Genomic DNA, 26,922 nt, shown 5'->3' on the forward strand with positions numbered 1-26,922 from the left:
CATCAGCAACTGGGTAGAATCATTCCTGCACTAGGTCAGCCTTCCAAGGAACACAAATCAGAACACATTTCAAGCAGCTATCAGTTAACTTTAGGAAAAAGACACTGTATAAAGGATAGTTGCTGATATATATTAGCCTTTGTTATTATTGCTCACAACAGCATCACTGATGGGGAGAAAGTCCCTTATGTTATTCAACACTCTGATCCCAAAGGAGGCATCATATAATATACTTCATTGTCTAGAATCATCTGAAAAGGAATATTGTCATGATTTTTATTATAGATAAAAACCTTCCTTCTACAAATGATACCTACTTTGTAAACTGCTTTAAGTTTTAAACCATATGCATTATCCCATAATCCCATTTGATTCAATAGCAATTTGCATGTGTTAGATGAAAACGTGAGTTCTAAAATACTTTAGTGACCAGGTCAAAAATGGCATGTGTAGTTGGTCATGTGACTGTCAGTCTCTGAGCCCCAGAGCTCATGCCATGGGGCATCTTGTTGGAGAGAGAATGACATCTGTGAGTGATATACCCAAACAGTCCATTTCTATACCAGATCTGCCCTTATGCACTGCACTGGGGGCTGGAGTTACTGAGATCACTGATCCCTACAAACGTTTGAGATTGTGATTGCCCCAAGGGCAATCTTTTGTTGGGGGTCAGAGCACTTTTGCAATATTCCATCATTCAAGGGCTGGTCAAATGGATAGTCTGTACACTACCTTTCAGTTTCCTGAGTACCTGCACCTGCACTTTTCCAAATTGAGCTTTAAAGGCCACTGTGGTCCACAGTGGATGCTCCATGGCCAATGAGAATTGAGTAGGGATGAGGAAAGGTGATGGTACTTGGGGTTCCCTGCACCTGCAGGGCTTCCATGTTCTTCCCTCCTCCCAGGTGGCCTACAGAGTCCTGGAGCCTCAAGAGAGAGGCAGTATCCCAAGGGAGCTGGTGCTGAGGATAGCACTGTGAGGACAGCCCTAGGGAGGGGACACCACAGAGATCCTTCTCAGGGGATTAGCTCTGGGTGGAGATGATGCTTGCTCTGTACATATATTACATATAATACTCATTAAAAATAAACTTGTACAGAAGAATGCAGGAACACCAAATATCAGCATTAACACTGAGTGTTATCACACACCAAATAGTTTATGTTAACCCTGACAACTGTGCACAGGGATGATGATGCAGTTCCTCCTCTGCAGATACTGTGGGTTGTTCTCATCACAGTAAATCAGTTTGCATCAAAACTCTGGATCTTGGGATCCAGGGTTCACCAGAATGTTGAGGTCCTGATGCCATAAACCACCAAGGCTGCCCTACCTGCGGGTGCGATAGAACTGGCACCTCTTCAGCTGGATCTTGGCCACATGCTCCCGGAAGCCCACGAACAGGGCGCTCTGGCTGTGGAGGATCTGCAGGCTCCTGATGGGCTCTGCCCGCTGCTTGGGGAAGAGCTCAATCTCTTCCAGCAAACAGCTACCGGCAGCCGGAGTCAGGGGCGCCCGCACTTTTTTAATGGTGCCATAACCTGTGAGGACAACAGGAAAGCAAGAAAAGGGGAATAAGGTTAGCAGGTCTCACCAGCCACTCATCATGTTTCTCCAGCCTGGCTGCACACAGAATCATCTGAGGAGCTTTTAAAAATGCTGGCACTCAAATCCGACCTCAGGCCTATTCCATGGCCAGCACTGGACATGGGGCAGATGCCAGCCCTTGGTACAGCTCTCAGCAGGGCTAGCATGTAGCCTGGGATGAGAATCACTCAGCTACCATGTGTCTCAACAAGTTCCAAGTCCAGATACCCAGAGCACAGTAAAGCTCACTGAGGCTCAAAGTAGCCAGCTTGGCTTCATCCTGTGGAGATCATCAGATGAGAGGAGTCCTCAGGAGACCATGGTGGATTCCTAGTGTCAGAAAGAGGTGCTGACCTTGCCTCCCCTTCAGGGCAGACACCTTAACTTCAGGTATGCAGGACAGCAAGGATATGCCTTCTCTTTCCTGCCTGGGAAGTATATACTCCTCTGTCTCTCTTCCTCCCCTGTCTAGAAGGCCTTCTTCCTCTTTCTCTCTAGTATATGTTCTTTAGGAAGCCCTTCTCTGTCTCAAAGATCCGAATTCGTCTCTCCTGTACAAGTGAACAACTGTTCTCAGCCTGGTTTCTTCTGTGCCCCAGGGCTTCTGCTCACTGCATGTCTCTGCTCGCTTGCTTGCTTGTTTGTTTGTTTGTTTAAAAGATTTTATTTATTTATTCATGAGAGACACACAGAGAGAGGCGCAGAGACACAGGCAGAGGAAGAAGCAGGCTCCATGCGGGAAGCCTGATGCAGGACTCGATCCCGGGACTCCAGGATCACGCCCTGGCCCAAAGGCAGGTGCCAAACCACTGAGCCACCCAGGGATCCCTCTGCTCACTTATTTATAAGCATGGCTGTAAGTATGGCCTCTGAACCAGGCATTTCCCTGGACTGGCTGTGAAGAGCAGAGAGGAGTCCTTTCAGCCAGTGAAAAGGCACAGCGTGGCCAATGCCACATGTCAGAGACACAGACCTGAAAAACACACTAAAGGCCCCAGTGCACTTGGGCAAGGCCCCTGCTGCCAGCCTACAAATCCAGGGCAAGATACCAAACCACTAGGAATATCTCCTAAAGTCATCATCAAGCTCCTCAAATCAACTCATCAGAATCCTGAGTTTCAAAACATTATAATTCTCATCCTGTAGACACAGAAAATGAGGCCAAGGAGTTGGTCCAAAACCAGAATTAAATCAAGAAACTTTGGCTTTGAGGCTTCCTCTCAATCCATAAATCTCAAGACAACTTTGGAAAGAAATATTTTTCAGTTTTCCATGCCTAATGGAAGTCCTCAGAGACTTAGAAAGTTTCATTTAAAAAGAAAATACATGTGCAGACATATATTATCCCGAATTTATTTTAAAAAATATATCTGAACCACATCTCCAGTGAATATTTATTGATTATGAATTGACTTCATAATAAGGTATGCAGTATTAGTAAACCATTGCTTAAGTTTCTCTTGAGCTAGCTAGGTACATGTGTTTTTGAGAAAGTTCAAGCATAAACAGAATTATGCTATATTATGGGAAGATGAAAAAATGTAGTGCCTGTCTTTGAGGAAAGTGTGTGTGTGTGTGTGTAAGAGAGAGAGGGAGAGAGAGAGAGAGAGAGAGAAAGAGAGAGAAGAGAGAGACAGACAGCCTATACAGCAGGCAGCAGACATTCTTATAAATGAACATCTCACAGATTTAAGTGTGTAAAAAAATGTGTATGCCTTTGCTATGAAAGTCAACCTAATTTGGACTTGGTGACCATGGTTGGTTTCCAGCTGGTGGGAAATTTAACTTCAGTGTTCTGGGGTCTTCCTTCCCTTGCATAGAGATAAGCATCAACAAATATGCACAGAACCAAGCCATGATGGGGACAAGATGGAAACTTCAAGGAAGGTGACTTCAGTGCAGGTGTCTCAACCATAACACCCTGAGAAGAGGTCCCCACCAGCAGATGGAGGTGCCAGCCTTCCTATAGAACGGTGACATGCATGGAGCCCCCGGCCACCCTTTGGGACAACATGATAACAGAAGACATCATCTAAGCCAGAGGACAGGAGGGGGAGCCAGGGACTGCCACCACTCAGTGGGCAGCAAGGCTGGTGTGAGGGCGAAAGTGAGAGGCCCTTGGGATGAAACAAGAGCATTTTATAGCACTGCAGGGAGGGGTAGGGGCAGGGCGGGGGCAGAGCAGATGGGAGTCCAACAGAAAAATCATCATCTTTAGACGACTGTTACACTATATTCATGGGAAATATGTGTTATGGAACAAAATGCTATTCAACAGTTGAACAAAGACCTTAATGTTTAATATTTATATTGATGGATTGCTAGTCTGAGAAACCTACCCAAATGAATAATAGTTTAGCTGTCAACATGCTCACATGCATGTCAAATTGTTAAGCAACTGCAGGGAAAAACAAATTTTAAAATATGTTTAATAACTTGATTTACAAGAATAGCCATCATTGGTCAAAACATCTCAATGCATAACTCTGCACACCTTGTCCTGCTTTCCGGCAGCCTGGATCTAGCACAATTGTGGGACTTAACATTTCAGACAACAGAACTTAGCATGGAATCTGTACCTCTGCTGGGACTCCTTCACTTGCACTGTCTGGCCATGTGAGGAGCCTCTGGAAGCTCCACCTGGCCAGTCCATCTGGACTAGGGTCATCTTGCAGGAGCCTCTGTTTCTATGAAGCTTTTCCTTTCCTGGCCTGCGCCTTGATCTTGTTTCATGCTCACACTCTGCTCCCTTGTTGTAGAACACCTTCCTCATGTGGGTGCCTCCAGAATGCTTGCTCTACTCTCCTGTGTTTGAAGTGAGCATCAGGACACACATGTGCTCACACATGTGAGCATCAGGACACACTCAGATCCTCTGCGTGAGGTGCCACCTGTGGGTTGTGCTTGGCCTGAGCCCCCACCATAGACTCCCTCATACCTTCACCTCCCTGTGCACCAGTCACAGGGGCCACCTGTAGCTCCAAGAGCCCAGGAGGACCTCAGCCCTGCACATATAGGTTCTCTGCCTGAAGTGGCTGCCCAGACACCTTCCTCTGACTGCTGTCCTGCGTCCCTGCTCCGATAGCTAGGGGGTGTTCTCTGTTCTTCTCTGCACACCCCCCAGCTAGATGCTTCCTCCGGGGTGTCTATGATTCCCCGGTCAGGGATTTCTTTCACCATGTCTTTCACCCACCTCTCTGTCCACAGGGGAAGACTTCTCTTGGGGGGCATGATTAGGTCATTTTTTGAAAAGATTTTATTTATTTATCTAAGAGAGAACATGCGAGAGAACACAAGCTGGGGGAGGGGCAGAGGGTGAGGGAGAAACATGTTCTTGGCTGGGCAAGGAGCCCAACAGAGGGCTTGATCCCAAGACCCCAGGATCATGACCTGAGCTGAAGGCAGATACTTAACCAACTGAGCCACCCAGGCTTCTTCTCATTTTTTAAACGATTGACTGAGTTTCTTAGTCATATTCCAATTTTTATTGCGGTGTAGAACATGGTGGAAGTAGAAGGCACACAAGTTGATCTTATCTATTCATACATTGCAATATGATTACCACTGTAGCACAGTGTCAGCTGACACTTCTATCCTGTCACATAATTTGATACAAATTTTGAAATATGAAATAACTGTGGAATTCCCAGCAATCTTTCTCCTTGGAGTACATCAAAACAAAGAAAAAGAAAGCCTGAAAAATCTTGTGTTTCAGAAAAAGGAGCAACATTTCTGAATCCTACAACATTAACATGCCACTGTTATTTTAAGGAGGTTAATCAGATTCTAGAATCCCCACCAGCCACCATTTCACTGGTAGGTGGCCAATCAACCTTTTATGCACCCTCAAGTTCTGATGGAATGTTCTCTCCTAGTTACCCGACACATGGTTGAAGCCCACTTGCTCTGGAACAAAGATATGGCAAAGGTATTTGTCACTTTCCATGGCAGAAAGGCAGAGCCTGGCTCATAAAAGAGATGAGTGGGCAAACATCTATTTTGTTCAAAAAACAGTAGGACTCTGGTTGGTCCCAGAGAGCGCTTAATTCTTTGCTGTTATTTCTGCTTCATCACATTTATCACAGTTTAATTACTCATTTACTTGTTTTGTGGCTTCTATGCTTGACCTGAAGCACCAAGGGGGCAGACACTACATCACTTCTGTCCTCTGGTGTATGCAGAGTAGCCACTGCGATGGCCTCTGGAGATTAATAAACCCATGCTGGGGGACAGGCTCAGAGATGAGTGAGGAATGAAAAGGCAGAAAAAAGCAATGGAAATGTCACTATCATCTCTGCATTTGCTAGAAAAAATCCTGGTTAATATTTTTCCCATCGTGGTCTTAAAATAAAACCATATATGCCCTCCATACACTGAAAATTCAATACTCTAGTCAAAGTGACTTGCAAGGGAAAAAAAATCAGATGCCACTGTCAAAAGTTCAGAAATCATAAAAGTAAAGCCAGCGACTCACTGAAGTAGCAACTAGTACAAGTGTATTGTGCACATACTAAAAGGACAGTGTGCAAACCAAGAGTACTTGAACTCTCGGAATGAGGCTCAGAGGAATATTATACGACAGCTTGTGTCCTGGAAGCTGGTGACTTTATTCTTCATGGGGATTGGTTATAATATTAGGATTTTCTTAAATAATAGGCAATTGGCTATTGGTTCCTCATATCAACCTTCGGCAACAGCTCAAGTTATCTTATGATTTTCAGAGGCATAAGCAAGAAATGACCCAGGTCAAGTCAGCCTCACAAAAGTAGCAGATATTTTATTTGTTTGTCTGTTCAGGGACGTTTCAAGATTAGTCTCTAGTTGATTTTTATTGTAAGACGAGAAATCCATACAACTTTCTCAATCATTCTTTAAAATCCTGATGGGTAGGGAGAAAAGAAAAATTTGGCACTTTCTGTCACCAGTGGGTGAGGTCCCCAAGGAGCTAACAGCAGAAAACACAGAACTCACACTGCCTTGCTGCAAATCTTCTAACAGTTGCTTTTTCTGGAAAGTGTCAACTACTAAGTCTGTCATGGACACAATCTGAGAGTCATATTTTTGTAGTTTCTTTCTCAGGTTGTAAACCATGTGTATTGTGGAAGAGACAGAGCTACTCCAAGATTTTTAAGATTGATCAAAGCTGATATTACGGTTGTTATTCCAAAGACATGAATAGTTGTAATCACATGGAAATTTCATTATATCTTGTACTGAGTAACTTATACTTGCCTCGTTTCAGCAGAACAAGCAGTATGTTTATATCCTAGGGGGTTACCAGATTAAATAAGGGCTGCCCACTTAAATTTAAATTTTAGATTAACTATGAATGATTGTTTTTAGTAGTAGTGTGTCCTACTCGATAGTATTCATATTTATCTGAAATTGAAATTTAAGTGGACATCCTGTGTTTTTATTTGCTAACTCTGGCAAACCTATTACACCCGCATTTCATTTGATCATCTCAGCAAGCTAGTTAAGATGTATGGAATACAGCTGAACCCTGATCACGGGCTTGAACTGAGCCATTCACATATGGATTTTTTTTCAATAAATATAGTACAACACTATAAATGTATTTTCTCTTCCTTACAATTTTTTGAGTTTGTTTTAAGATTTTATTTATTTACTTGACACAGAGAGCACAAGAGAGCACAATCAGGGGGAGTGGCAAAGGGAGAAAGAGAATCAGGCTCCCCACTGAGCAGGGAGCCTGATGAGGGCTCAATCCCAGGATCCCAGGATCCTAACCTGAGCCAAAGTAGACACCTGACCCACTGAACCACCCAGGCACCCCCTGCCTTATGATTTTCTTGATAACATTTTCTTTTCTCTGGCTTACTTTATTGTAAGAATACAATATATCTTACATATAATAGAATATGTGTTAATGACTACGTACATTATTAGTAAGGCTCCCAGTCAACGGTAGGCTCTAAGTAGTTAAGTCTGTGGGAAGTCAAAAGTCATATGCAGGGTTTCAAATGCACAGTGTAGGTGCCTCTAGCCTCCTGTCATTCAAGGACATGTATGGTTATTCTCACTTCATACATGAGACAATTGAGTTTCAGAGAGTAGAAAAACTCATACATCTTTCTCATAAGCTGTACTTTCCTATAAGGGGTCCAGACATGAAGTAAGTTTTCACTTCAGTGCCAATGTGATCAAAAAGCAATTCCAAAGTAAACATTAATTAAAAAGCATTTTATATCAGTGAATGAAAATTAACAAGACAAGGAACAACAAATGTTGGTGATGATGTAGAGAAAGGGGAACCTTCTTGCACTGTCAGTAGGAATGCAAACTGGTGCAGCCACTCCAGAAAATAGCATGGAGGTTCCTCAAAAACTTGAAAATAGAGCTACGCCATTACCCAGCAACTGCACCATTAAGGTATTTACCCCAAAGATATGGATGTAGTGAAACAACAGGACACCTACACCCCAGTGTTCACAGCAGCAATGTCCACAATAGCCAGACTGTGGAAGGAACCCAAATGTCCAGTGACAGATGATGGATAAAGAATATGTGGGCTATATATACAATAGAATTTTACTCAACCATCAGAAAGAATGAATATCTACTAGTTATATCAACATGGATGGAACTAGAAGGTATTATGCTGAGTGAAATAAGTCATCATTTGGAGAAAGACAATTATTATATGGTTTCACTCATATGTGGAATATAAGGAACAGCACGGAGGATCATGGGGGAAGGGAGGGAAAACTGAACAGGAAGAAATCAGAGAGGGAGACAAACCATGAGAGATTCTTAACTCTGGGAAAGAAACTGAGGATTGCTGGAAAGGAGGTAGGTTGGGGGATGGGGTTGCTGGGTGACAGTGTGATGTGATGAGCACTGGGTATTTCACACAACTGACGAATTACTACACTCTACATCTGTAACTAATGATGTACTATATGTCAGCTGATTGAATTTAAATTAAAAAAAGAAAAGCTATTGTTGAGGAAGCGGTGTCATGTATAGAAAGAGGTAGTTTTATGGAAATTGTTTGTATTCTCTTTTTATTCCAGGAACTCTGCTAGAAGTCATAAAACTTAACCAGTTGGGAGGTAGCAAGGAGGAAGTCAACATTCCCATCCAATGGGAGCCACCACCTGATGTTCAAGAGAAGGACACACACTGGGAGTACTTGCTTCAAAAGGCATGTGTTCCCCTGGTCACCAGGATCACATTATCCTCTCTTGTGTACCTTGCTGATGCAGGCATACTTGGGACAACACAATGACTGACACTCCTGCTCCTTTATGCCACCTCTAGTGAGGCATGCAGAGTCAAATTCAAATAAGTGCTTGCAGATGAGCAGAAGCTGTACATACACTTACAAGGTGGTATTTCTGGGAATAAGAGAAGGAGATAGCTACCTCAAGAAACAAGGAGCATGCAAGGCATTATAGATTGCCACAAAGCAATCATAACCATTAGAGAAGGTTCCTTCCTGTTCTTTGTCTGCTTTGCAGAGTTTTCCTTTCAACTAGAGTTCAAGCTAGTCTCTACTCTTCTGTGGAGTGTAGTTTCTATATCACTTTTCTGAGAAAATAAATGACCCTGAGGACCTCCTGAACAGAAAGGGTGTGAGTAACATGATCTTCTAACATCCACAGCATAAAGAATCAACGTGTTATAGCTAATGCAAAGAAGAAGAAAAACACTAACCAAAATTAAGCTAACAAGGTAAGAGAAGTGCAGGTGTATAGCATGGTGTATCAATAGGAAAATATAGACCACCTTCATTTTCATAAATCAGTTCATTTTTCCAAATCCAGCAAGACAAATCCAAGGGGGAGAATATGAGAGACCCCACTGGAAGGGCCACCTCTAATTGCAAATGATCTATCATCATTATGTTTTCTGAATTAAAATTCCAAATGGTTACAGGACATCAGAGATGGATGGGACCTACAACAATATTTTTAATTTTCTAGGTGAGGAAAGCAAAGCCCAGAAAGGTTAAGTGAGTGCCTAAGTTCACACTCTTGGGCCCGAATTTGGATCCTCTTCTTACCAATCAAGTGCTGGTTATTTTTGTTTTAAAAGTATGGGAGGGGTAATATGCAATCCCCATAATAGTGCATCAGGATCAGTATGCTCATGAGTCCTAAAAGATCAGGGGGATGGTAAGCAGGATATGAAATGGTAGTTAATCAAGACAAAGATTAAGCTATGATCTATGGTCATGTGCTTCTCTTACCATAGAATTCACTGCACAGATAACTAATGTATAAGTGGTGTCAAGCCCAGAATTGATCTGACTTCTCTATCAGGCTTGGGGCTCTCACTTATAAGAGCTTGGAAAGTAAACAAGAGAATAATCTGATGAAAAAAAATGCCTTCTATTTTAGTGTATCTGGAAAAAAAAAGAGGCCATGAGAGGACAAAAGATATTTATTTATTTTTAATTTATTATTGTTTTTGGTAGACTCTATGCCCAACCTGGAGCCGAACACAGAGCCTGAACTCACAGCCCTGGGATCAAGACCTGAGTTGAGAAGCTGAGATCAAGAGTTGGATGCTTAGTGGACGAGCCACCTAGGTGCCCCAAAAGATATTTAAACAAAAAAGTTTACAATAAAAATAAGACCCTTAAGCCACTGTTTGTTGTATATAATGTTGCTTTAGCACTGTAAGCTCTATTGCATATCATTCAGTTATTACCGGCTGAAAATTACTCATATTTTTAACTTTGAGGGCAAATAGCTGATATTTTTCTACTTTTCAGTGTTCACTTTGCTGACTAAAATTGACTGAATAGTTTTAATGAGATTTCAATTTTGCATCTTGATAGAGATGGTCAACTATAACAATCTCTCATTTGCTATGGAAATAAGCCTTATAATAAGATAGGGAGGATTATGGGCTAAAATGTGTCCCCTCAAAACTCATGTTGAAGTTCTAATTCCTAGTGCCTCAGAATGTGACTGTGTTTGGAGATAGGGCCCTTCAAACACTAGTTAACACTAAGCAAGGTCATATGGGTGGTTCCTTACCCAATATAACTGGAAATGATGTAGATACGTACATCCCCATGTGAGGACACATCAACATACCAAGGGGAGGAGCCTCAGACAAAAACACGTTTGCCAATACCCTGACCTTGGGCTTCTGCCTCCAGAAATAAGTGGGAAATAAGGTTCTGTTGTTTAGCCCACCCAATCTGTAGAACTTGTGATCTTTGTTAGGGTGGTTCTAGCAAGCTGGCAGAGACATTCTATGTCAAGAATAGAAAATACTAAAAATCAGATTTTGTCAGCCAGATAATTTTCTCAAAACAATTTTACAACTAGACCATGAATTATTGTTCTATATTTCTTTAAGATATCATAATTCAAATTTGAATGCAAAGACACTATAAATTATAGGTTTGATTCCATTTTTTTACCTTGTATGATCACAATGTAAGAATCATATTAGTAACAGCCTAGTATTTTCAAATCCTGTCATTTATTTCACTTATCCCCTATGTATATGATCCTGAGCTAGTGAAGCAGCAGGAGATGATATAGGGCATGTAACATTGTGAAAAATGGATGCATTTTGATAAGCATTATAAAATAATTCATACAGATGGTGCTGTTGCTCCCGACCTTTATGCTAATGGCTCTGCTGCTCTTTGGGGGAACATTCAGAGAAAACTGAATGAGCACTCAAGAATGAACTTTCAGGTATCTGAGGAAAAGGTCGCTGATTATAACGAATTTCTTTTTGGCGGATTTCTAGAATTTTAGTCTCATCAAAATCTCAGAAGTTTATGAAAACAAATCTTTTTATAGGAAAGCGGGCAGGAAGAAGGGAGGAAGGGAGAGAAGAAAATAAGTGGTCAGTTCAATATAACCATTATTATTGCTGTGATGAAAAATGATATTTTTTGAATTTTCATACTTATATATAATCAGAGAGCCTTCTGCAGCTCATAAAGCCTGGACAATGAAATAATTAAGCTTAAATAATACTTCAAGTAAAATTCCTTATGCTCTATGTGTGGGGTGTGGCTTTAATCTGATGAACTTGAGAACCCTGACCAATGAAAAAAGACTCAGACAAACTGATTCTTCTTAAGAACAGCAGCCAGAAGCACTTCCAAAACACAAAATAAATATATGTTTATTCTAAAGTGCAATAGAAAACTTAGAAGGTGGAGTTGTAACAGACTATATACTGTGTGTGTGTATAAAGTTCTCTTTTATATAAATGAAAAAAAACAGTCATAAAAAGCAAAGAAAGAGCCAGTTCAGAAAAAAATGGGGAATAAAGATGCAGAGATTATTGTAGAGCATTGGATGGATAGATGTGATCTTGACTCATCTTGTTATGGCTCTATGTTTTGTTATGTTTTAGAAATGTTTATTATTGAGCTTGCCGTGTGCTGAATCCAGCATAGAAATTAAACCCATGAAATGGGCACATGGCAATTCTGACAATGGTTTCCTGCGACTGGGCTGGAGACTCACTGTGGACATCAGACCACTAGCCAGGAAAGCTTCACTGTTTTCTTTCCAGTTGGGCGTTTGACTCTCTGATTCTCTGCCGCTGTAACCAAGAGGCATTTTTAGTGTTTTGTCTTCATCGACCCAGAGTTACAGCAGAGTAAAGGGAAACCTTTTGTATTTGCATCTGTTACTGTTCTAAGCATTATCAGTGAGGTAATGATGAAATGCCCTCTTCCACTCACTGGGCAGCATGTTTCCATAGCAACAGATCATTATATAAAGTTCATCAATTCAGCTGGTCATTATCTCAAAGTAGCAGACTGCTAATATGGCATGAAAGTTCTTTCTTTGAACTCCTAATTGGGTAAGTGAATTAAACTGGTTTTGGCACTGGGAGCTCAGTACAGAATTTATGTAAGTAAAAGGGAATTGAAAGAGGAAAAGAAACAGGTCTTCATGGCTACTTTTTGCTTAAAATGGAGATTTTAATCAACTCAGTGTATCAGATTCAACTAATAGTTTTTCCCCCCAAAGAGAATATGTTAGTCTGTTTAAGCATCTTTGTCATAAATTGCATGCAACCTTCTTTTATCCCAAAGTATCATTTTAAACCATATTCCTGCATCCTCGCCCTTGGCAAGTCTTGGGGGATGTAGCCTGGCTTGTTCACTGTGATCTCGCTGGCATCTGGAATAGTGTCTAGCACACAGTAGGTGCTCAAGCAAAGCATAGGGCTCAGAGTGTGGACTCTGGAGCTCAGTGGCCCAGGTTAGACTCCCTGCTCCAACGCTTACAGGCCACATGGCCAAGACTGGGCCAATCGCACCTCTGTGTCTCCTTCACCCTGGGGTCCAGCTTATAGGTTGGTGGCCACAAGGGGAGCGTCCCTATGCAGAGGGCTTGGCCAATGTCTGGCACACAGGCATATAATTAGTATTTTCTTGCTACTTCTAGCCTATGGATTATAAGCCCTATTCAAGTTCTGTGTAGAAAGAGCAAGCTGCTGCCAGTCCTCACCACGCCTGAAGCTGGAGGGGAGAGGCTACCTCTCTTCCAACAACCTCCACTGCCTTGCACAAAAACAAAACCAAACAAAACACTCTGTATGCACAATCATAAGCTGGTGCTTATAGGAAGTTTATCACTGGAGTTTCCTGTGAATAAAACCAGTGTCACAATTAAAATGAAAGCAATCCATTGAGTCCTCTGGGTGTCCTCTCAAAGCTCTCATCTGACCACACTACTTACATCTAACTCTCATCGTTCTGCTAAGGAGGCAATTCAAGCTTCTAGAAGGAGATTACTTGCCTTAGATTTATTGTATCTAAATTACACAACAGCCACCCCGTTGGCAGAGTCGGCAGCCCTTCCCTGACAGTCACCGGGTGGGAACACAGAGTCTAAATCATCCTGTCACCCCAGTGGTGAAATTTACACTTCATCTGGTCCCATTAGTGTGAGTTGGGATGGTTGAGAAAAATCTATGCTAAGCACTTTTGTACTTTTGTAACATTAATTTAAAAGAAAACAGAGAGCTTTCTACTCAATGGAATAAGAAAATTATTTTGTCATTCTTCTGAATTGCTACATTATACTAATTATGAACAAGTGACTGATGCTCCGAGCTATTCAGTAGCTAGAATTTTCACGCACTGTCTTCAGACATGACCTTACCCATTCCTATTGCTTCAAGCTGAGCCAAGGTCTCTTTTCCTGACCCAAATCTTTCTCTTCAATTTCAAAAACAGATTTCCAACTACCAGACCACCTACACGCAACTGGAATACAGCATATTCAAAACAGTTATGTCGGTTCCTCTTTGGCTCAAAAAAAATTTCTGAAATCCTGAATTCATTTGTTAGGATAAAATTTTCAACGTGATACATCCTATCTTTCAGCTTTATATCCTGTCTCTCCACCCACAACTCCAGAGAATTTAAATTTCTCACCTTTCAAATGCCTCACTTCTTTCTAGGTTTTCCATATTCAGTGCCTTCTCTTAGGAAGATCCATCTGTCCTTCCTCACCAGGCAATCATCTCCCTATTTTTCAAGCTATACTGACAGCACGTGAGAAACAGATCCCACCTGAGCATAGACAGGACTCTGTGAGTCTAAGACCAGCGATCACTAGACAGAAGTTATGGGGAAAACTGTAGATGTCCAAACACATGAAAGTAGGATGTGAAACAAGGAACCAAACATCCAAGGGGCAGGACAGCCCCAGCTGGACCCAGTTGCTAGTGTGACATGTATTCTCAAATGTTCCTGCACTGGGAAACAGGCTCCACTTCTGAGATAGGCCCCACACTGATGGGCAAATCCAGAGCCCTTCAGCCTGCTGGCTTGCATGCTGACTTTCCAGTGTGGCTCCCTGAATCTTTGGTGGGTTTAGTTTGTGATCTATGTGGCGTCTCAGCCAGCTTTCACTCATGCAGTAGGCAAACCATGAGTCTTAACAAAATTCACTGTTTTTCCATAAGTAGGATCTGAATATTTGAGAGACAGCCTGAACCTAACACCAATGATACATCATTCAACCATGAAGGCCATGGTGAGGGTCCCAATCACACAGCAGGAGACTGAGGACTGGGGATGGGGGTCGGGGTGGGTGGGGGAGGGGGCAACAGGTCGGTGTCTGGAGATGGAGCAGGACCCACCATAGGGCATATGCAGTCCCCTGATTCCTGGGAGGGGAATGTGTCAGAGGAGGCAGGACAAAACTCAGACACTGGAGACAAGACTGAAACACTGCCCAGGACAGAAGATGTCAGGCTTCGTCACTGAAACTAGGCGAGAGGCCAGAGAGCAGCCAGGGTGAGATGAGCTGGCACCGAGCCTACGCCCTCCTGCTCCCTGCATGCTGTGGGCATGAGGCCAGGAAGGGATCTGAGGAGCCCACAGGGGCAGGTTAAGGACCCACCTTTGAAAGTTAGAGATTCCTGAAGATAAGCTGCCAGGTGAATGACCACAGGTCAGCAATTCAATAAAGACCGAGACAACTGGTTCTTATCCAGTCCATTCAGAAATGAATTAAGGTTGCCCACAAGTATTTTTAAAAAATGCCAACATTGTATAATCAATAAAATTTTCTAAGTGAAAGAAAAAAATATTGTTTAATTCAAAATGCAGCAACTCATTGTGAAGATTGCCTTTAAAGACCCAATTTATCAAGGACAAGTCAAGGCCATTATTTTTCACATTGAACTAGTGTTTTTTTTGCTAAGTACACGGTCATACTTTAAAATTAATTAAGTGATCATATCACTGAGGACCTAAATGAAACCCCTGCCCTGATAATTAATCTTAGAGATCACTTTCAATACTAAGGGTGGATTTTTTTTTTAATTTCAAAATCCCATAAATGTAGTTGAGTACTTAGACAATTAATTATTGGACTTTTTGATTACTGGCACACATACATGAAAATGGAGGCCTCTAAAACCTCCTATCTGTTCTCTAGACTGTGAAAACCAACTTCTATTGGTCTTAACTGAGAGGTTTTTTTTTTAAGATTTATTTATTTATTTGAGAGAGAGAGAGCAAGAGAGTGCTCAAGTAGGAAGGGCAGAGGCAGCAGGAGAGAGAATCTCAAGCTGACCCTGTGCTGAACTCAGAGCCTGACACACAACTCTGTTCCATGACCCTGAGATCATGACCTGAGCCTAAACCAAGTCAGTTGCTTAACCCACTGTGCCATTCAGGTGCCCCCAACTCAGGGCCATTTTAAGGGACTTCTACAGATATAGACAACACTCAGTGTTTCAGCCTCACATGGTACATAGCTGCACATATGCTTTCTGGTTAAAGAAACAAATTTTCCGGGATCCCTGGGTGGCGCAGCGGTTTAGTGGCCCAGGGCGCGATCCTGGAGTCCTGGGATCGAATCCCACGTCCGGCTCCTGGCCTGGAGCCTGCTTCTCCCTCTGCCTGTGTCTCTGCTTCTCTCTCTCTCTCTGTGTGACTATCATAAATAAATTTAAAAAAATTTTTTAAAAAAGAAACAAATTTTCCTTGAGCAAATTCTCCTTTCCTTTCTTTCAAGTTTAATACCTCAAATAAAAGGATCACATATTCCAACAGTTTATACCCAGTTGGAGCACAAGAGTTAGACTAGAAACAGATAACAAGAACCACTCTCCTGGATGTTGTTTTAATCTCAAAATGCTTTAAAAATTTCAAACTGGGTTAAGCTTCTGCAGTCTTCAGAAATCCAAAAAGTGATGATAATTACTCCCTTGGTCAGAAAGTTACCTAATTTGCATCGAATATTACTAAAAGGTGAGACAAAACCAGAAGCTCAGAGTTTCTTTCTTTCCTCTGTGGGGTTAAAACTAACAACAGTGGGGCTGGCTGATGAGAACAATAGCTGGATAGACAGAAGGACAGAGGCCTCTCACTTTCCATCTGTCAGTACATTTGGCAATTACTTGGCATATCCTAAGGTCACCTGATGTAATACAAAGGAAAGAAGTTTTACTTCACATTGATTTTCCTTTGGTCTACATGTGTAATCACCCACAGAATCATAATTTCAGGTATTCCTGATTTAGGGTTTAGTTAGGTGCTCAGTCTTGAATCTTCATAGATGGTTTCATCAGTACAAGTCATGTCTTCAGCTTCTCTGAGGAGATACTTCTTTATGGAATGGGTAAGTCAGATTGAATCAGGTCAGGGCAGCATTTGCCCCTAAGGACATTAGCTTGGAACATCATCCCAATCTTGACACCATGAGAATTGTATGGTTCCTTGATAAGAATCCCTGCAACATCTTTTTGTATGGGCAATTCTATTGAAATACTATAAAATACCCTATTTAAGAAACATCGATGTGGCTATTTCTAGGTTTCAAAGGGAAAGAGAGGTGGAAATTGAAGAAGCCAACCAATAATTTAACACTCTTTCAACCTGGCTGTGAAACTATGCTATTTTTTGAAAGACAAAAATGAAAAGAAATGCTTATGTTGACATCTCTGCACATGACAAACACTGTTTCCCTCCATCCAGAACAGGTTTGTTTGGAGACATTCACACTGTCAATATTTGCACCACTGCAGCAGGCTGTTTACTCAAATCCCAGTTTGCTGCGGGCATCCTGGTGGAAGGAAGTGTGCTGTGCTAATTTGCTATGATGATCTGGGGAGAGCCCACTTCTTCTAATGGGTTCCAGGTGGGAACTACAATATTAATCTATACAGCCTGCTCCCTAAACCTTGGCTATGTCCTCCCACCAGGTCTGGCAAATCCCTGGGAATTTTTCTATCCACATTTCCTCTTCAGAAGGCTTATTTTCAAAGAAATGATGGGGTGTGTCTTCTTCCCGTCCCTCTGCTGTGTAACCACTTCTGGATGAAAGCCTATATATAATATCATTGGTGATGACATTTTGTCATACATTGGAGATCACACTTTCTCCTCTCTAGTCCTTCTGAGTGCCTGCTATCTGCTCTAGAATTTCATTACCTAGGCTAAGGCTTAAATGTCATGCTCAGGAGTGGCTAATCACCATCGCCAGGCAAGCAGCATATCTACAAGTTAGCGAGGAGGTGCTTAGGTAAAGAATGAAAAAGGAAGACGTGCAAAACTAAGGCATCAGCAATCCTGTGAGTAATTTGCCTGCCTGATCAGATGGGGCTCCAAGCCGCTTGCTTGGAAATGGGCTCTCCAAGCCCCCGTTACCATGGCCAACATCATGTTAGACGAAATTGTTATAGAAAGATTTACTCTGAAGACAACATTCCTTCCAAGGGACAAGACACAACAACCCTGTGGCTATCTGAGTGGAATCTGAGTTTTCCTGGTGCACAGATTCAATTGGTTAACATAAAAGAATCAAATTATTCCAGATTTTATGGGGCTAAGAACAATTTATTCTTCTGATTTAACAGTGCAGACAATGACTGCGTTGGGCCTGTTGACAGCAATTTCACATATTATTCTAATGCCCACCTGCAATGTGGACATGCGGTGGGTAGAGTTCTAAAATTCTGTCCCTTGCATTCTCAAAGGAATCCCAGACCTCATCCCCATCCTCTGTGTTCAGAGAGGTCCACATCAATCCCGGGGCAGTGGACAGTCCCTTCCTGAGGGACCCCTGAATGTGCCCAGGGGTCCTGGAACCACCGAATGTCAGAGAGGTGGTACTCACTGGGGGAGAGACATGGCCACCTCACTGCCTGTGAGGTGACTGGACCATTCTCCTGCCAGGGTGTGTGTTCCTTCCTCAAGTCAGGCAAAGAACATGTATTGTGGTCACAGTACGAAGAAAGGACGGAGGAGAGAGAGAAGAGGTGGCACACTGTTGATGTCAGCACTTTGCAAATGTTCCACAGAGAAAGGGTCCCCTTGTAGAAGTGGAGATTGGGGGCACTGGGTAGACTTCACTAAAATCTCTTTGGATTTATGACATCATTTCCCACAGACACATTGAGATCCTACCCAGATTTCTTCACAAACAGGAGGCCAGCAGGTCTGGGAACAGGAGCCCTTGTACTTAAACTCTAGTAGCCACCGTGAAACCTTAATGAGATACATCAGCCATGAGCAGCAGCTGGGATTTATATGAACAAATGTAGCAAAGAGAAATGGTTTGTATTTCTTTTGTCCACAGAACTCAGTGCTTTACTACCTGGGGCAACTTTTGATCAGTAGAAATCATGTGAAACAAGCAGGAGAAGACTGAAGACTCAGTGAGGTCTCAGCCCAGAGAAGGCGAAGAGGAGAGTGAGAAAATGGGTCATTCCACAAATACCTGCCCCACAAGTGGGGGAAACTGGGACATCCACTCATTTGCAGCACAGAATTCCCTATTACTTGGTGGTTGGGGAACTAGGCATGAGCTACTAAAATTATTTGGAAAACATGTTTAAAAACAAAACACATTAAAATACAAGAATGAATGTTTCTGTATTTAGTAAAACCAAACAATTAGTCGTTCTTAAACCATTTAAAGTGGCTTGGCATATATTAGATTGTTTTCCAAAGCACACTTTTCATTTTAATTGGGCCGGACGTAGACTAATACTAAAATACCAATTCTGTTCATTGAGTTCTGGTCACTGAGAAACGTCAAGGGAACAAGAGAAAGCCAGGCGACTCTTGAAATTTGGTTGCAAGATCACATGCAAAGTGGCAAAGTACCATCAGGTGGATTCGTGTCCTGGGGCTACTGTAATAGAACACCAGGCTCTGGATGGCTTAAAGCAACAGAAATTTATGGTCTTGCAGCTCACGAGGCTGGAAGTCTGAAATCAAGGTATCGACAGGGCTGTGCTCCCTTGAGATTCTGGGCAAAATCCTTCCTTGTCTCTTCTTAGCTTCTGGTGGTGGCTGTTGATCATTGGTGTTCCTGGGCTTGTGGCTGCACAGGCTAGTCTCCAACCCTGTTGTCACATGTCCTTCCCCCTGTGTGTCTCTCTCCCTCCTCCTCTTAAAGGGACACCAGGCATATTGGATTAAGAGTCTACCCTATTCCACTCTATTCCAGTATGATTAAATATTCACTACTCACATCTGCAAATACCCTATTTCCTTTTTTTTTTTTTTTTTAAGAGCAATAGGGATTTTTTTATTTTTTATTTTTAAAAAGGCCAGTCAGGGAGAAATTCGTCAGGAAAACACGTTTCATGGGACATCTCATGTTGGTCTCTACATGAAGGCACCACAAAGCTGCCCCCTTCCCTGGGGTCCTTTACCACCCCCCACCCTACCCCCGCATGAGGGCTCAGCATAGTCCTATTTCCAAATAAGCTCACATTCCAAGATATTGGCAGGTTGGGACTTCAACATGTCTTTCTGGGGGAACAGAATCCAACCCATATCACCTTGGGATTTTCCCACACTGCTATTATTCTCTACAAGGATTTTATCATCAAACACAAAATTGATTAGATTTTATCTAATGAACACTCAAACTACTTAACATTTCCCTCTAGCCTACAAGAGAGAACCCAAATGGGCACACACACAGCAAGTTCAGCTCAAGTTTGGATTTCCGACTTCCAGCAAGATGGACAGAATTAGGAATGATTGTTGAAAAATCTTTCCAACCCAGGATCTGCACAATTTTAAGCTTGCTCATGATACCTAAGTAGTTGCAAATCGATTATAAATATTAAGAGAGACAGCTATTAATAACGGCAACAGAAGTGAGTCAGTTGGGTGGCTCAGTGGTTGAACGCCTGCCTTCAGCTGAGGGTGTGATCCCAGGATCCAGGATTGATTCCTACAGCGGGCTCTCTGTGAGGGGCCTGCTTCTCCCTCTGCCTATGTCCCTCTGTCTCTCATTAATAATAAATACATTTAAAAGAAAAGAAGTGTGTCAGTTAATATTTGGTACCCATTGGGAGTCTCTCTAGAGTCTCTCAAGTTTTGTGTACTTCAGTCCAAGGGCTTGTTGGGGCCCATCCTGCACTCAGCAACCTCATCTTCCTCCCTGCGGGGCTAGAGAAGGTACTAGAAGAAATTGTACACAGAGAGATAAGGTCAGGAGTAGGATTTCAGCATGTGCTAAGCCAGCTGCCAACTGTTACTCGTACAGGAAAACTTCTAGAATATAAAGAACATTGTTTCTCTCTGGATGTTCCTACTGGCTCATCTGGGAAGCATTACTGATTTCTGGATTTTAATAATGGTCGGTCACAAGTAACAATAAAGATGCCATGTTCTGTGTTAAAAACATACTTGGGGGATGTCTGGGTAACTCAATTAAATGTCCGTTATTGATTTCGACGCAGGCCATGATCTCAGGGTCATTAGATCACGCCCCACATTGGGCTCCACGCTGACCTGGGAGTCTACTAGAGATATTCTCTCTCTCTCTCTCCCCCTTTGTCCCTCCACCCTGTTCACATGCTCTCTCTTTCCCTCTCTCTCTGAAAATAAATAAGTAAAATCTTTAAAATATATACATATCTAGGGGCGCTAAGGTGCTTCAGTTGGTTAAGCGTCTGCCTTCGGCTCAGGTCATGATCCCAGTATCCTGGGATCAAATGCTTCTCCCTCTACATCTTTCCCCTGCTTATGATCTCTCTCTGTCTCAAGCTCTCTCTCCCAAAGAAATAAGTAAAATCTTAAAAAATAAATGTATATACATAGTTGGAAGGAAACAATGGGAAGGTAGGATGGAGCACTGGCTCTATTTTCTCCATGGTACTCCCAGAAAAGCCATGGGAAGGCAGGGTGCTTGGGTTCCATCTGCATCAAGGTGTCTCCTTTCTCCTCCCTGGAGTTATGTGACCCCAATCTCTGGCAGCCTTCAGAACATCACTCGTTCAGTGACCCCTTCCCCTGCTCAGTGGGCAGTCTCAGTGAGATGATTCCCTTCAGTAGCTGGAAACTTCATAAAAGTCAGATTTATGGAGTCTAATTTCTACTGAAAAGACTCAGGATGATGCCTTCTAAAACACAGAAGTCCTTGAAAGTACAATCCCAAGCTCTACCTCCTACCTTCTGATAATCAATAAACAGAATGGATCCCATTCTTTACACTTAGAAGTGACTGAAACCCTGGCCTCTCACATTCCGTCTCTGCTTTACTTTTTTTTCTCCAAGTGACATTTCATATACCTGTTTAATTGTATTTCTCTCTAAAATACAAGCTTCTTAAGGGCAAGGAGCCTGTGGTATTCACGGATGAAACTTCTCCATGGAATCTGATCCCTAAATTTCCATTTCTCCCTTCTCAGACACACACACACATAAATTTTTTTTTGAGGGGGGAGAGAGAGAGCAAGCAGGCCTGCCAGTGGGGCTGGGGTGGGGGGGCAGAGGGAGAAGAAGAGAGAGACTCCTAAGCAGGCTCCATGCCCAGCACAGCCCAAAGCAGGCTTGATCTCATGACCCTGAGATCACGGCCTGCACCTGAAATCAAGAGTCAGAAACCCAACTGACTGAGCCATCCAGGCTCCCCATTGCCTGATAAATTTTCCTCATTCTGTACTAGCTTATGCATCTTAAACATTTTCTTTTAAATCAAGTCCCAGATGTTTTGTGTACTAGTTAGCAAATCATACCAGCAGCCACTGAAACAAACAGTAAAACATATCTGTTAGGCTCATGTTGGATAACAGATTTCACATCTGCATCACAAACAATTAAGAACCAATCACGATGATGTCAGCGCCTAATCATAAAGAAAAGTAAGGTACATCTGTTACAGACAGATTCTAGGTCAAGAAAATTATTATTTCATCCAGAATGGCATGACTTGAATATGGTCCAGAAATGTACAGCATTAAGTTGACCTGGGAGCCTGTTACAAATCCCAGCATTCTGCACAATGTATAAACTTGTTGAGTCTCTATGCTGTATACCTGAAACTAATGTAACATTGTGTATCAATTATGCTTCAATAAAAAATAATAAAATAAAATTTAAAAACTAAAATAAAATTTGTAATTTGTGATTAGCTCTTTCCCTGTTCTAAACACATATTCCTTTCTGTGTGTGTGTGTGTGTATGTGTATAAAATGCCAGATCTCTGTACTAAAAATCAGAATCCAGGTCTTAGTCATTCTCAAGCTGAACAAACACTGGTATAAGATAGTACTGGAGGGACGCCTGGGTGGCTCAGTTGGTGAAGCATCTGCCTTCGGCTCAGGTCATGATCCCGGGGTCCTGGGATCCAGCCCCACCTTGGGCTCCCTGCTCATCGAGGAGTCCGCTTTTCCCTCTGCCCCTCTCCCCACCTGTGCTTGCTCTCTCATGTTCTCTATCTCTGTCTCTCTCAAATAAATAAATAAATAAAATCTCTTTAAAAAATATCAAATAAATAAAAGAGTACTGTAGAAATAGTAAGAGACTGAAATAAGGGAATGGCTTATGGAAAAACAAAACAGATGGTTAGCAGATGTGGTGGAGGGATCACATCTCCAGGATGGGCCGCCTGATCACGAACAGGAGAAAATAGGGAGCAGAAGCAATCTGTGTGGCAAAGACACATACTTGATTAGAGACGCATTGGCATGGAGACAAAGGAAAAATAAAAGTAACACACTTCATCCTGGAAGGCAGAGTAGAAACCCGGAAACTGAACGGTATTTCCAGGGCAGTAGCATGAAATAGAACCACTGGGGTTAGAGCCTGAGTAACAGCCACATGAGGGGCAGGCGGGGAAGGTGGAGCCAGCTGGGGGGCCTCCCCCACGACGCAGGGAGGCGGCGATCTGAACCAAGGACAGAGGGTGGTCAGCGCAACTCTAACTCTGTCTTTGCAGGGGCAGCTGAGCAGCCGTGTGGATGTGAGACTCAGTCACTTACAGAGTCCAAGCATACATATTATTATTTTATTATTATTATTATTATTTTAATTTTTATTTGAGAGAGAGAGAGAGCGAGCATGAGGAGCGTAGGAGCTGAGGGAGAGGGACGAACAGACTCCACGCTGAGCATGGAGTCCAATGCAAGGCTCGATCCCAGGACCCCGAGGTCATGACCTGAGCAGAAATCAAGAGTCAGATGCTTCACCGCAGAGCCACCCAGGTGCCCCCAGGCACATATGTTCCAAAGGAGTGACCATTTGCTGTGTTGCCTCTTGCTCTGAGAAGACCTTCAAAGAAAGAGCTTATAAAACAGCAGCACAGTTGTGGCCCAGCTAATGAGCTTCGCCCTGGCTGGATTTCCAATAAGTGAGAGAAATGGGAGCAGCAGCTAACAGACCCAGGAGGTGTCCGGGAAAGGCCCATCGCCTCAGTGGGGTGGCAGCCGGCAGGGAAAAGCCATTCAAGCTGCAAGAAGCACCATCAACAGCACTATTAGCAAGGTCTATTTCACTTCGATTTTTAGATAATACTGACAAATAAAATACACCAACTTTCAAATGGCCATTGGCAGGTTTTCTCCAACTCCTGTTAATTCAAGTAAAATCAAGGGAGGGAGTAAATAAATGTATCACCAGACCTGGATTCCCAAAGCCAAGAGAGCAAATGGATTTTATTAGCAAGTTAGGAAGCACTCTGCTTCATGTTTGCTGGTTAGGAATGCTACACTCTAAAAATTAAAAAAAAAAAAAAAAAAAAAAATTGGGATCCCTGGGTGGCGCAGCGGTTTGGCGCCTGCCTTTGGCCCAGGGCGTGATCCTGGAGACCCAGGATCGAATCCCACATCAGGCTCCCGGTGCATGGAGCCTGCTTCTCTCTCTGCCTATGCCTCTGCCTCTCTTTCTCTCTGTGACTATCATAAATAAATAAAAATTAAAAAAAAAAAAAAAAAAAAAGGAATGCTACACTCATGCTCTACCACTTGAGGCTTGTAAATTCCCAGATGAAGTCCAGCAGGTGCTGGAATGGGACCAGACGTACCCCAACTATGTGTGCTCAGTATTAGCTTTAGCATCAAAGAAGAGGAATGCCCCATGTTTTGTCTTGATGGAACTCTACTGGACTTTATTTATATCTTTCTACTCGAAAGACATAAATAAAAGACCACATCAACATGAGCCTTTAGAATTTTCAGTCAAAATCTCTACCTTTGTCATCCCTCCTTGTCAGGAAGTTGCTCAGGTCTTAGCAGGGTAAGTGAAAATAGACTGGCATTTTGGACAATTCTTTCCAGTATTCATATTTCAGTTTTACATTTCAATTCCTTGGAAATAAAGAATAAACCTAAATATTTGATCATAAAGATATATCTTTTAAAAATGAATTTTATTCTAAACAAAAACATAGACAAGAAGGTATTTCCTTCAAAATATATTGATCAGTGCTGTAAGAGATACATGAAAGGGCACCTGGGTGGCTCAGTCAGTGGAGCACATTGGACTCTTGGTTTTGATTCAGGTAGTCCTCTCAAGATCATGGGATCGAGCCCTGCATCAGGCTCCACACTCAGCACAGTTTGCCTGAGATTCTCTCTCCTTCTCCCTCTGCCCCTCTCATCACTCGCAAACTAAATAAATAAAATATTTAGAATAAAAAAAGAGAGAACAACACATGAAAAGATCCAGAACTTGGTTGAGACATGACATTTGTAATTTACAGAGGTCCTACAATTAGAATTACCCAGCTAGTTTAAACAAACTTAAATACCATCTACGCATCCAGCTGCCAGTGGAACTGTTCAAGCTTCCAATTCCCTGTACATGGTTTGAGGGGGCCTCACTTTAGGACCCCATGTATCCATGGTTGTTTCTGCTGGAAACAGCACTAGAACCTCCTCTTTCTTACAGTTTAACAAATATCCTGCCTAGTGATGCATGGAAACTGCAAGAGAGTTCTTTATACGGCATCTTCCCCAATAATCCCAACCTGTGACTCCAGTTAGCAACATCTTGATGCATGCCAATTTTCAATTTGCCCAGAGTCAGTATATTAAAACAAAAGCAAAACATCAGGCCTGTAGAATAAACAAGTGAACCTCCATAGACATATCTGCTGAAGGGCACATGGTATATGGTTCTCAGAATCAGATCTGCAAACCTAGAGGCAAGACAAGCCAGCCTGGGATGGCTGGCTACCAAGATCTGAGCTAATCCCCTCCTTATCCTGTAGGAGGTGATGGGCTGGGGTGCAGAGGGGAGCAGTAGCTCAGTCTTGATGTCCGACGACACAGACATGGGTAACAAGTTTCTAAAATGGTGTACTATTTAAAAAATCATGGATGTTGGTGGGAATGTGAACTGGTGCAGCCACTCTGGAAAACTGTGTGGAGGTTCCTCAAAGAGTTAAAAATAGACCTGCCCTACGACCCAGCAATTGCACTGTTGGGGATTTACCCCAAAGATACAGACGCAATGAAATGCCGGGACACCTGCACCCCGATGTTTCTAGCAGCAATGTCCACAATAGCCAAACTGTGGAAGGAGCCTTCGTGTCCATCGAAAGATGAATGGATAAAGAAGCTGTGGTTTATGTATACAATGGAATATTCCTCAGCGATTAGAAACGACAAATACCCACCATTTGCTTCAACGTGGATGGAACTGGAGGGTATTATGCTGAGTGAAATAAGTCAATCGGAGAAGGACAAACAGTGTATGTTCTCATTCATTTGGGGAATATGAATAATAGTGAAAGGGAATATAAAGGAAGGGAAAAGAAATGTTGGGAAATATCAGGAAGGGAGACAGAACATAAAGACTCCTAACTCTGGGAAACGAACTAGGGGTGGTGGAAGGGGAGGAGGGTGGGTGTTGGAGGGGAATGGGTGATGGGCACTGAGGGGGGCACTTGACGGGATGAGCACTGGGTGTTTTTATGTATGTTGGTAAATTGAACACCAATAAAATTTTTTTTTGTTTTTTTTTTCCAATAAAAATTAATTAAAAAAAAAAGTCATGGATGTTGACCATAATTTCATCTCAAATCTGTAATTTACCCAAATTGGTCTGTTTTGAATGGTTTAGATTCTGCAAAAGCTTATTGTTTGTAATAAAAATCTGCAAATATTTTATTCATGTGGGTAACTTTTAAAAAGTAGTAGAGGGGTGCCTGGGTGGCTCAGTCGGTTAAGCATCTGTCTTTGGTTCAGGTTATTATCCCAGGGGCCTTGAGCCTTGTGTCTGGCTCCCTGCTCAGGGAGAAGCCTGCTTCTCTCTCTCTCTCTCTCTCTCTTTCTCTCTCTCTCTTTCTCTCTCCCCATGCTAATGCATGCTCTCTCTCTCTCTCTCTCTCTCTCTCTCAAATAAATAAATATATAAAGTGGTAGAACAACTTTCTCATTGCTATGGACTGAATACGTGTGTGCTCCCAACATTCATGCTAAAGCCCTAATCTTCAAAGCTATGATATTTGGAGATGGGGCCTTTGGGATTTCATTAGGTCATGAGGGTAGAGCCTTCATGAATGGGATTAGTGCTCTTTTAAAGAGACATAAGGAGGGGAGGCACCTGGGTGGCTCAGTTGGTTGAGTGGCCAACTCTTGGTTTCAGCTCAGGTCATAATCTCAGG

The 26,922-nt window shown here is 42.5% G+C and overlaps 1 protein-coding gene across 3 annotated transcripts in view; it reads right to left on the minus strand.

Annotated features, from left to right (window-relative positions):
* SEMA5A (semaphorin 5A) overlaps window positions 1-26,922 on the minus strand; it is a 488,460-nt gene that overhangs the window by 114,774 nt on the left and 346,764 nt on the right. For all 3 annotated transcript variants that reach the window (XM_041731983.1, XM_041731984.1, XM_041731985.1), the window contains one exon: window positions 1,335-1,542. In XM_041731983.1, coding sequence (XP_041587917.1) covers window positions 1,335-1,542 — 208 coding nt within the window. The remainder of the gene's footprint in view (window positions 1-1,334; window positions 1,543-26,922) is intronic.

This window comes from Vulpes lagopus, chromosome 17 (assembly GCF_018345385.1).
Source record: "Vulpes lagopus strain Blue_001 chromosome 17, ASM1834538v1, whole genome shotgun sequence".
In the NCBI taxonomy this organism is placed as follows: domain Eukaryota; kingdom Metazoa; phylum Chordata; class Mammalia; order Carnivora; family Canidae; genus Vulpes; species Vulpes lagopus.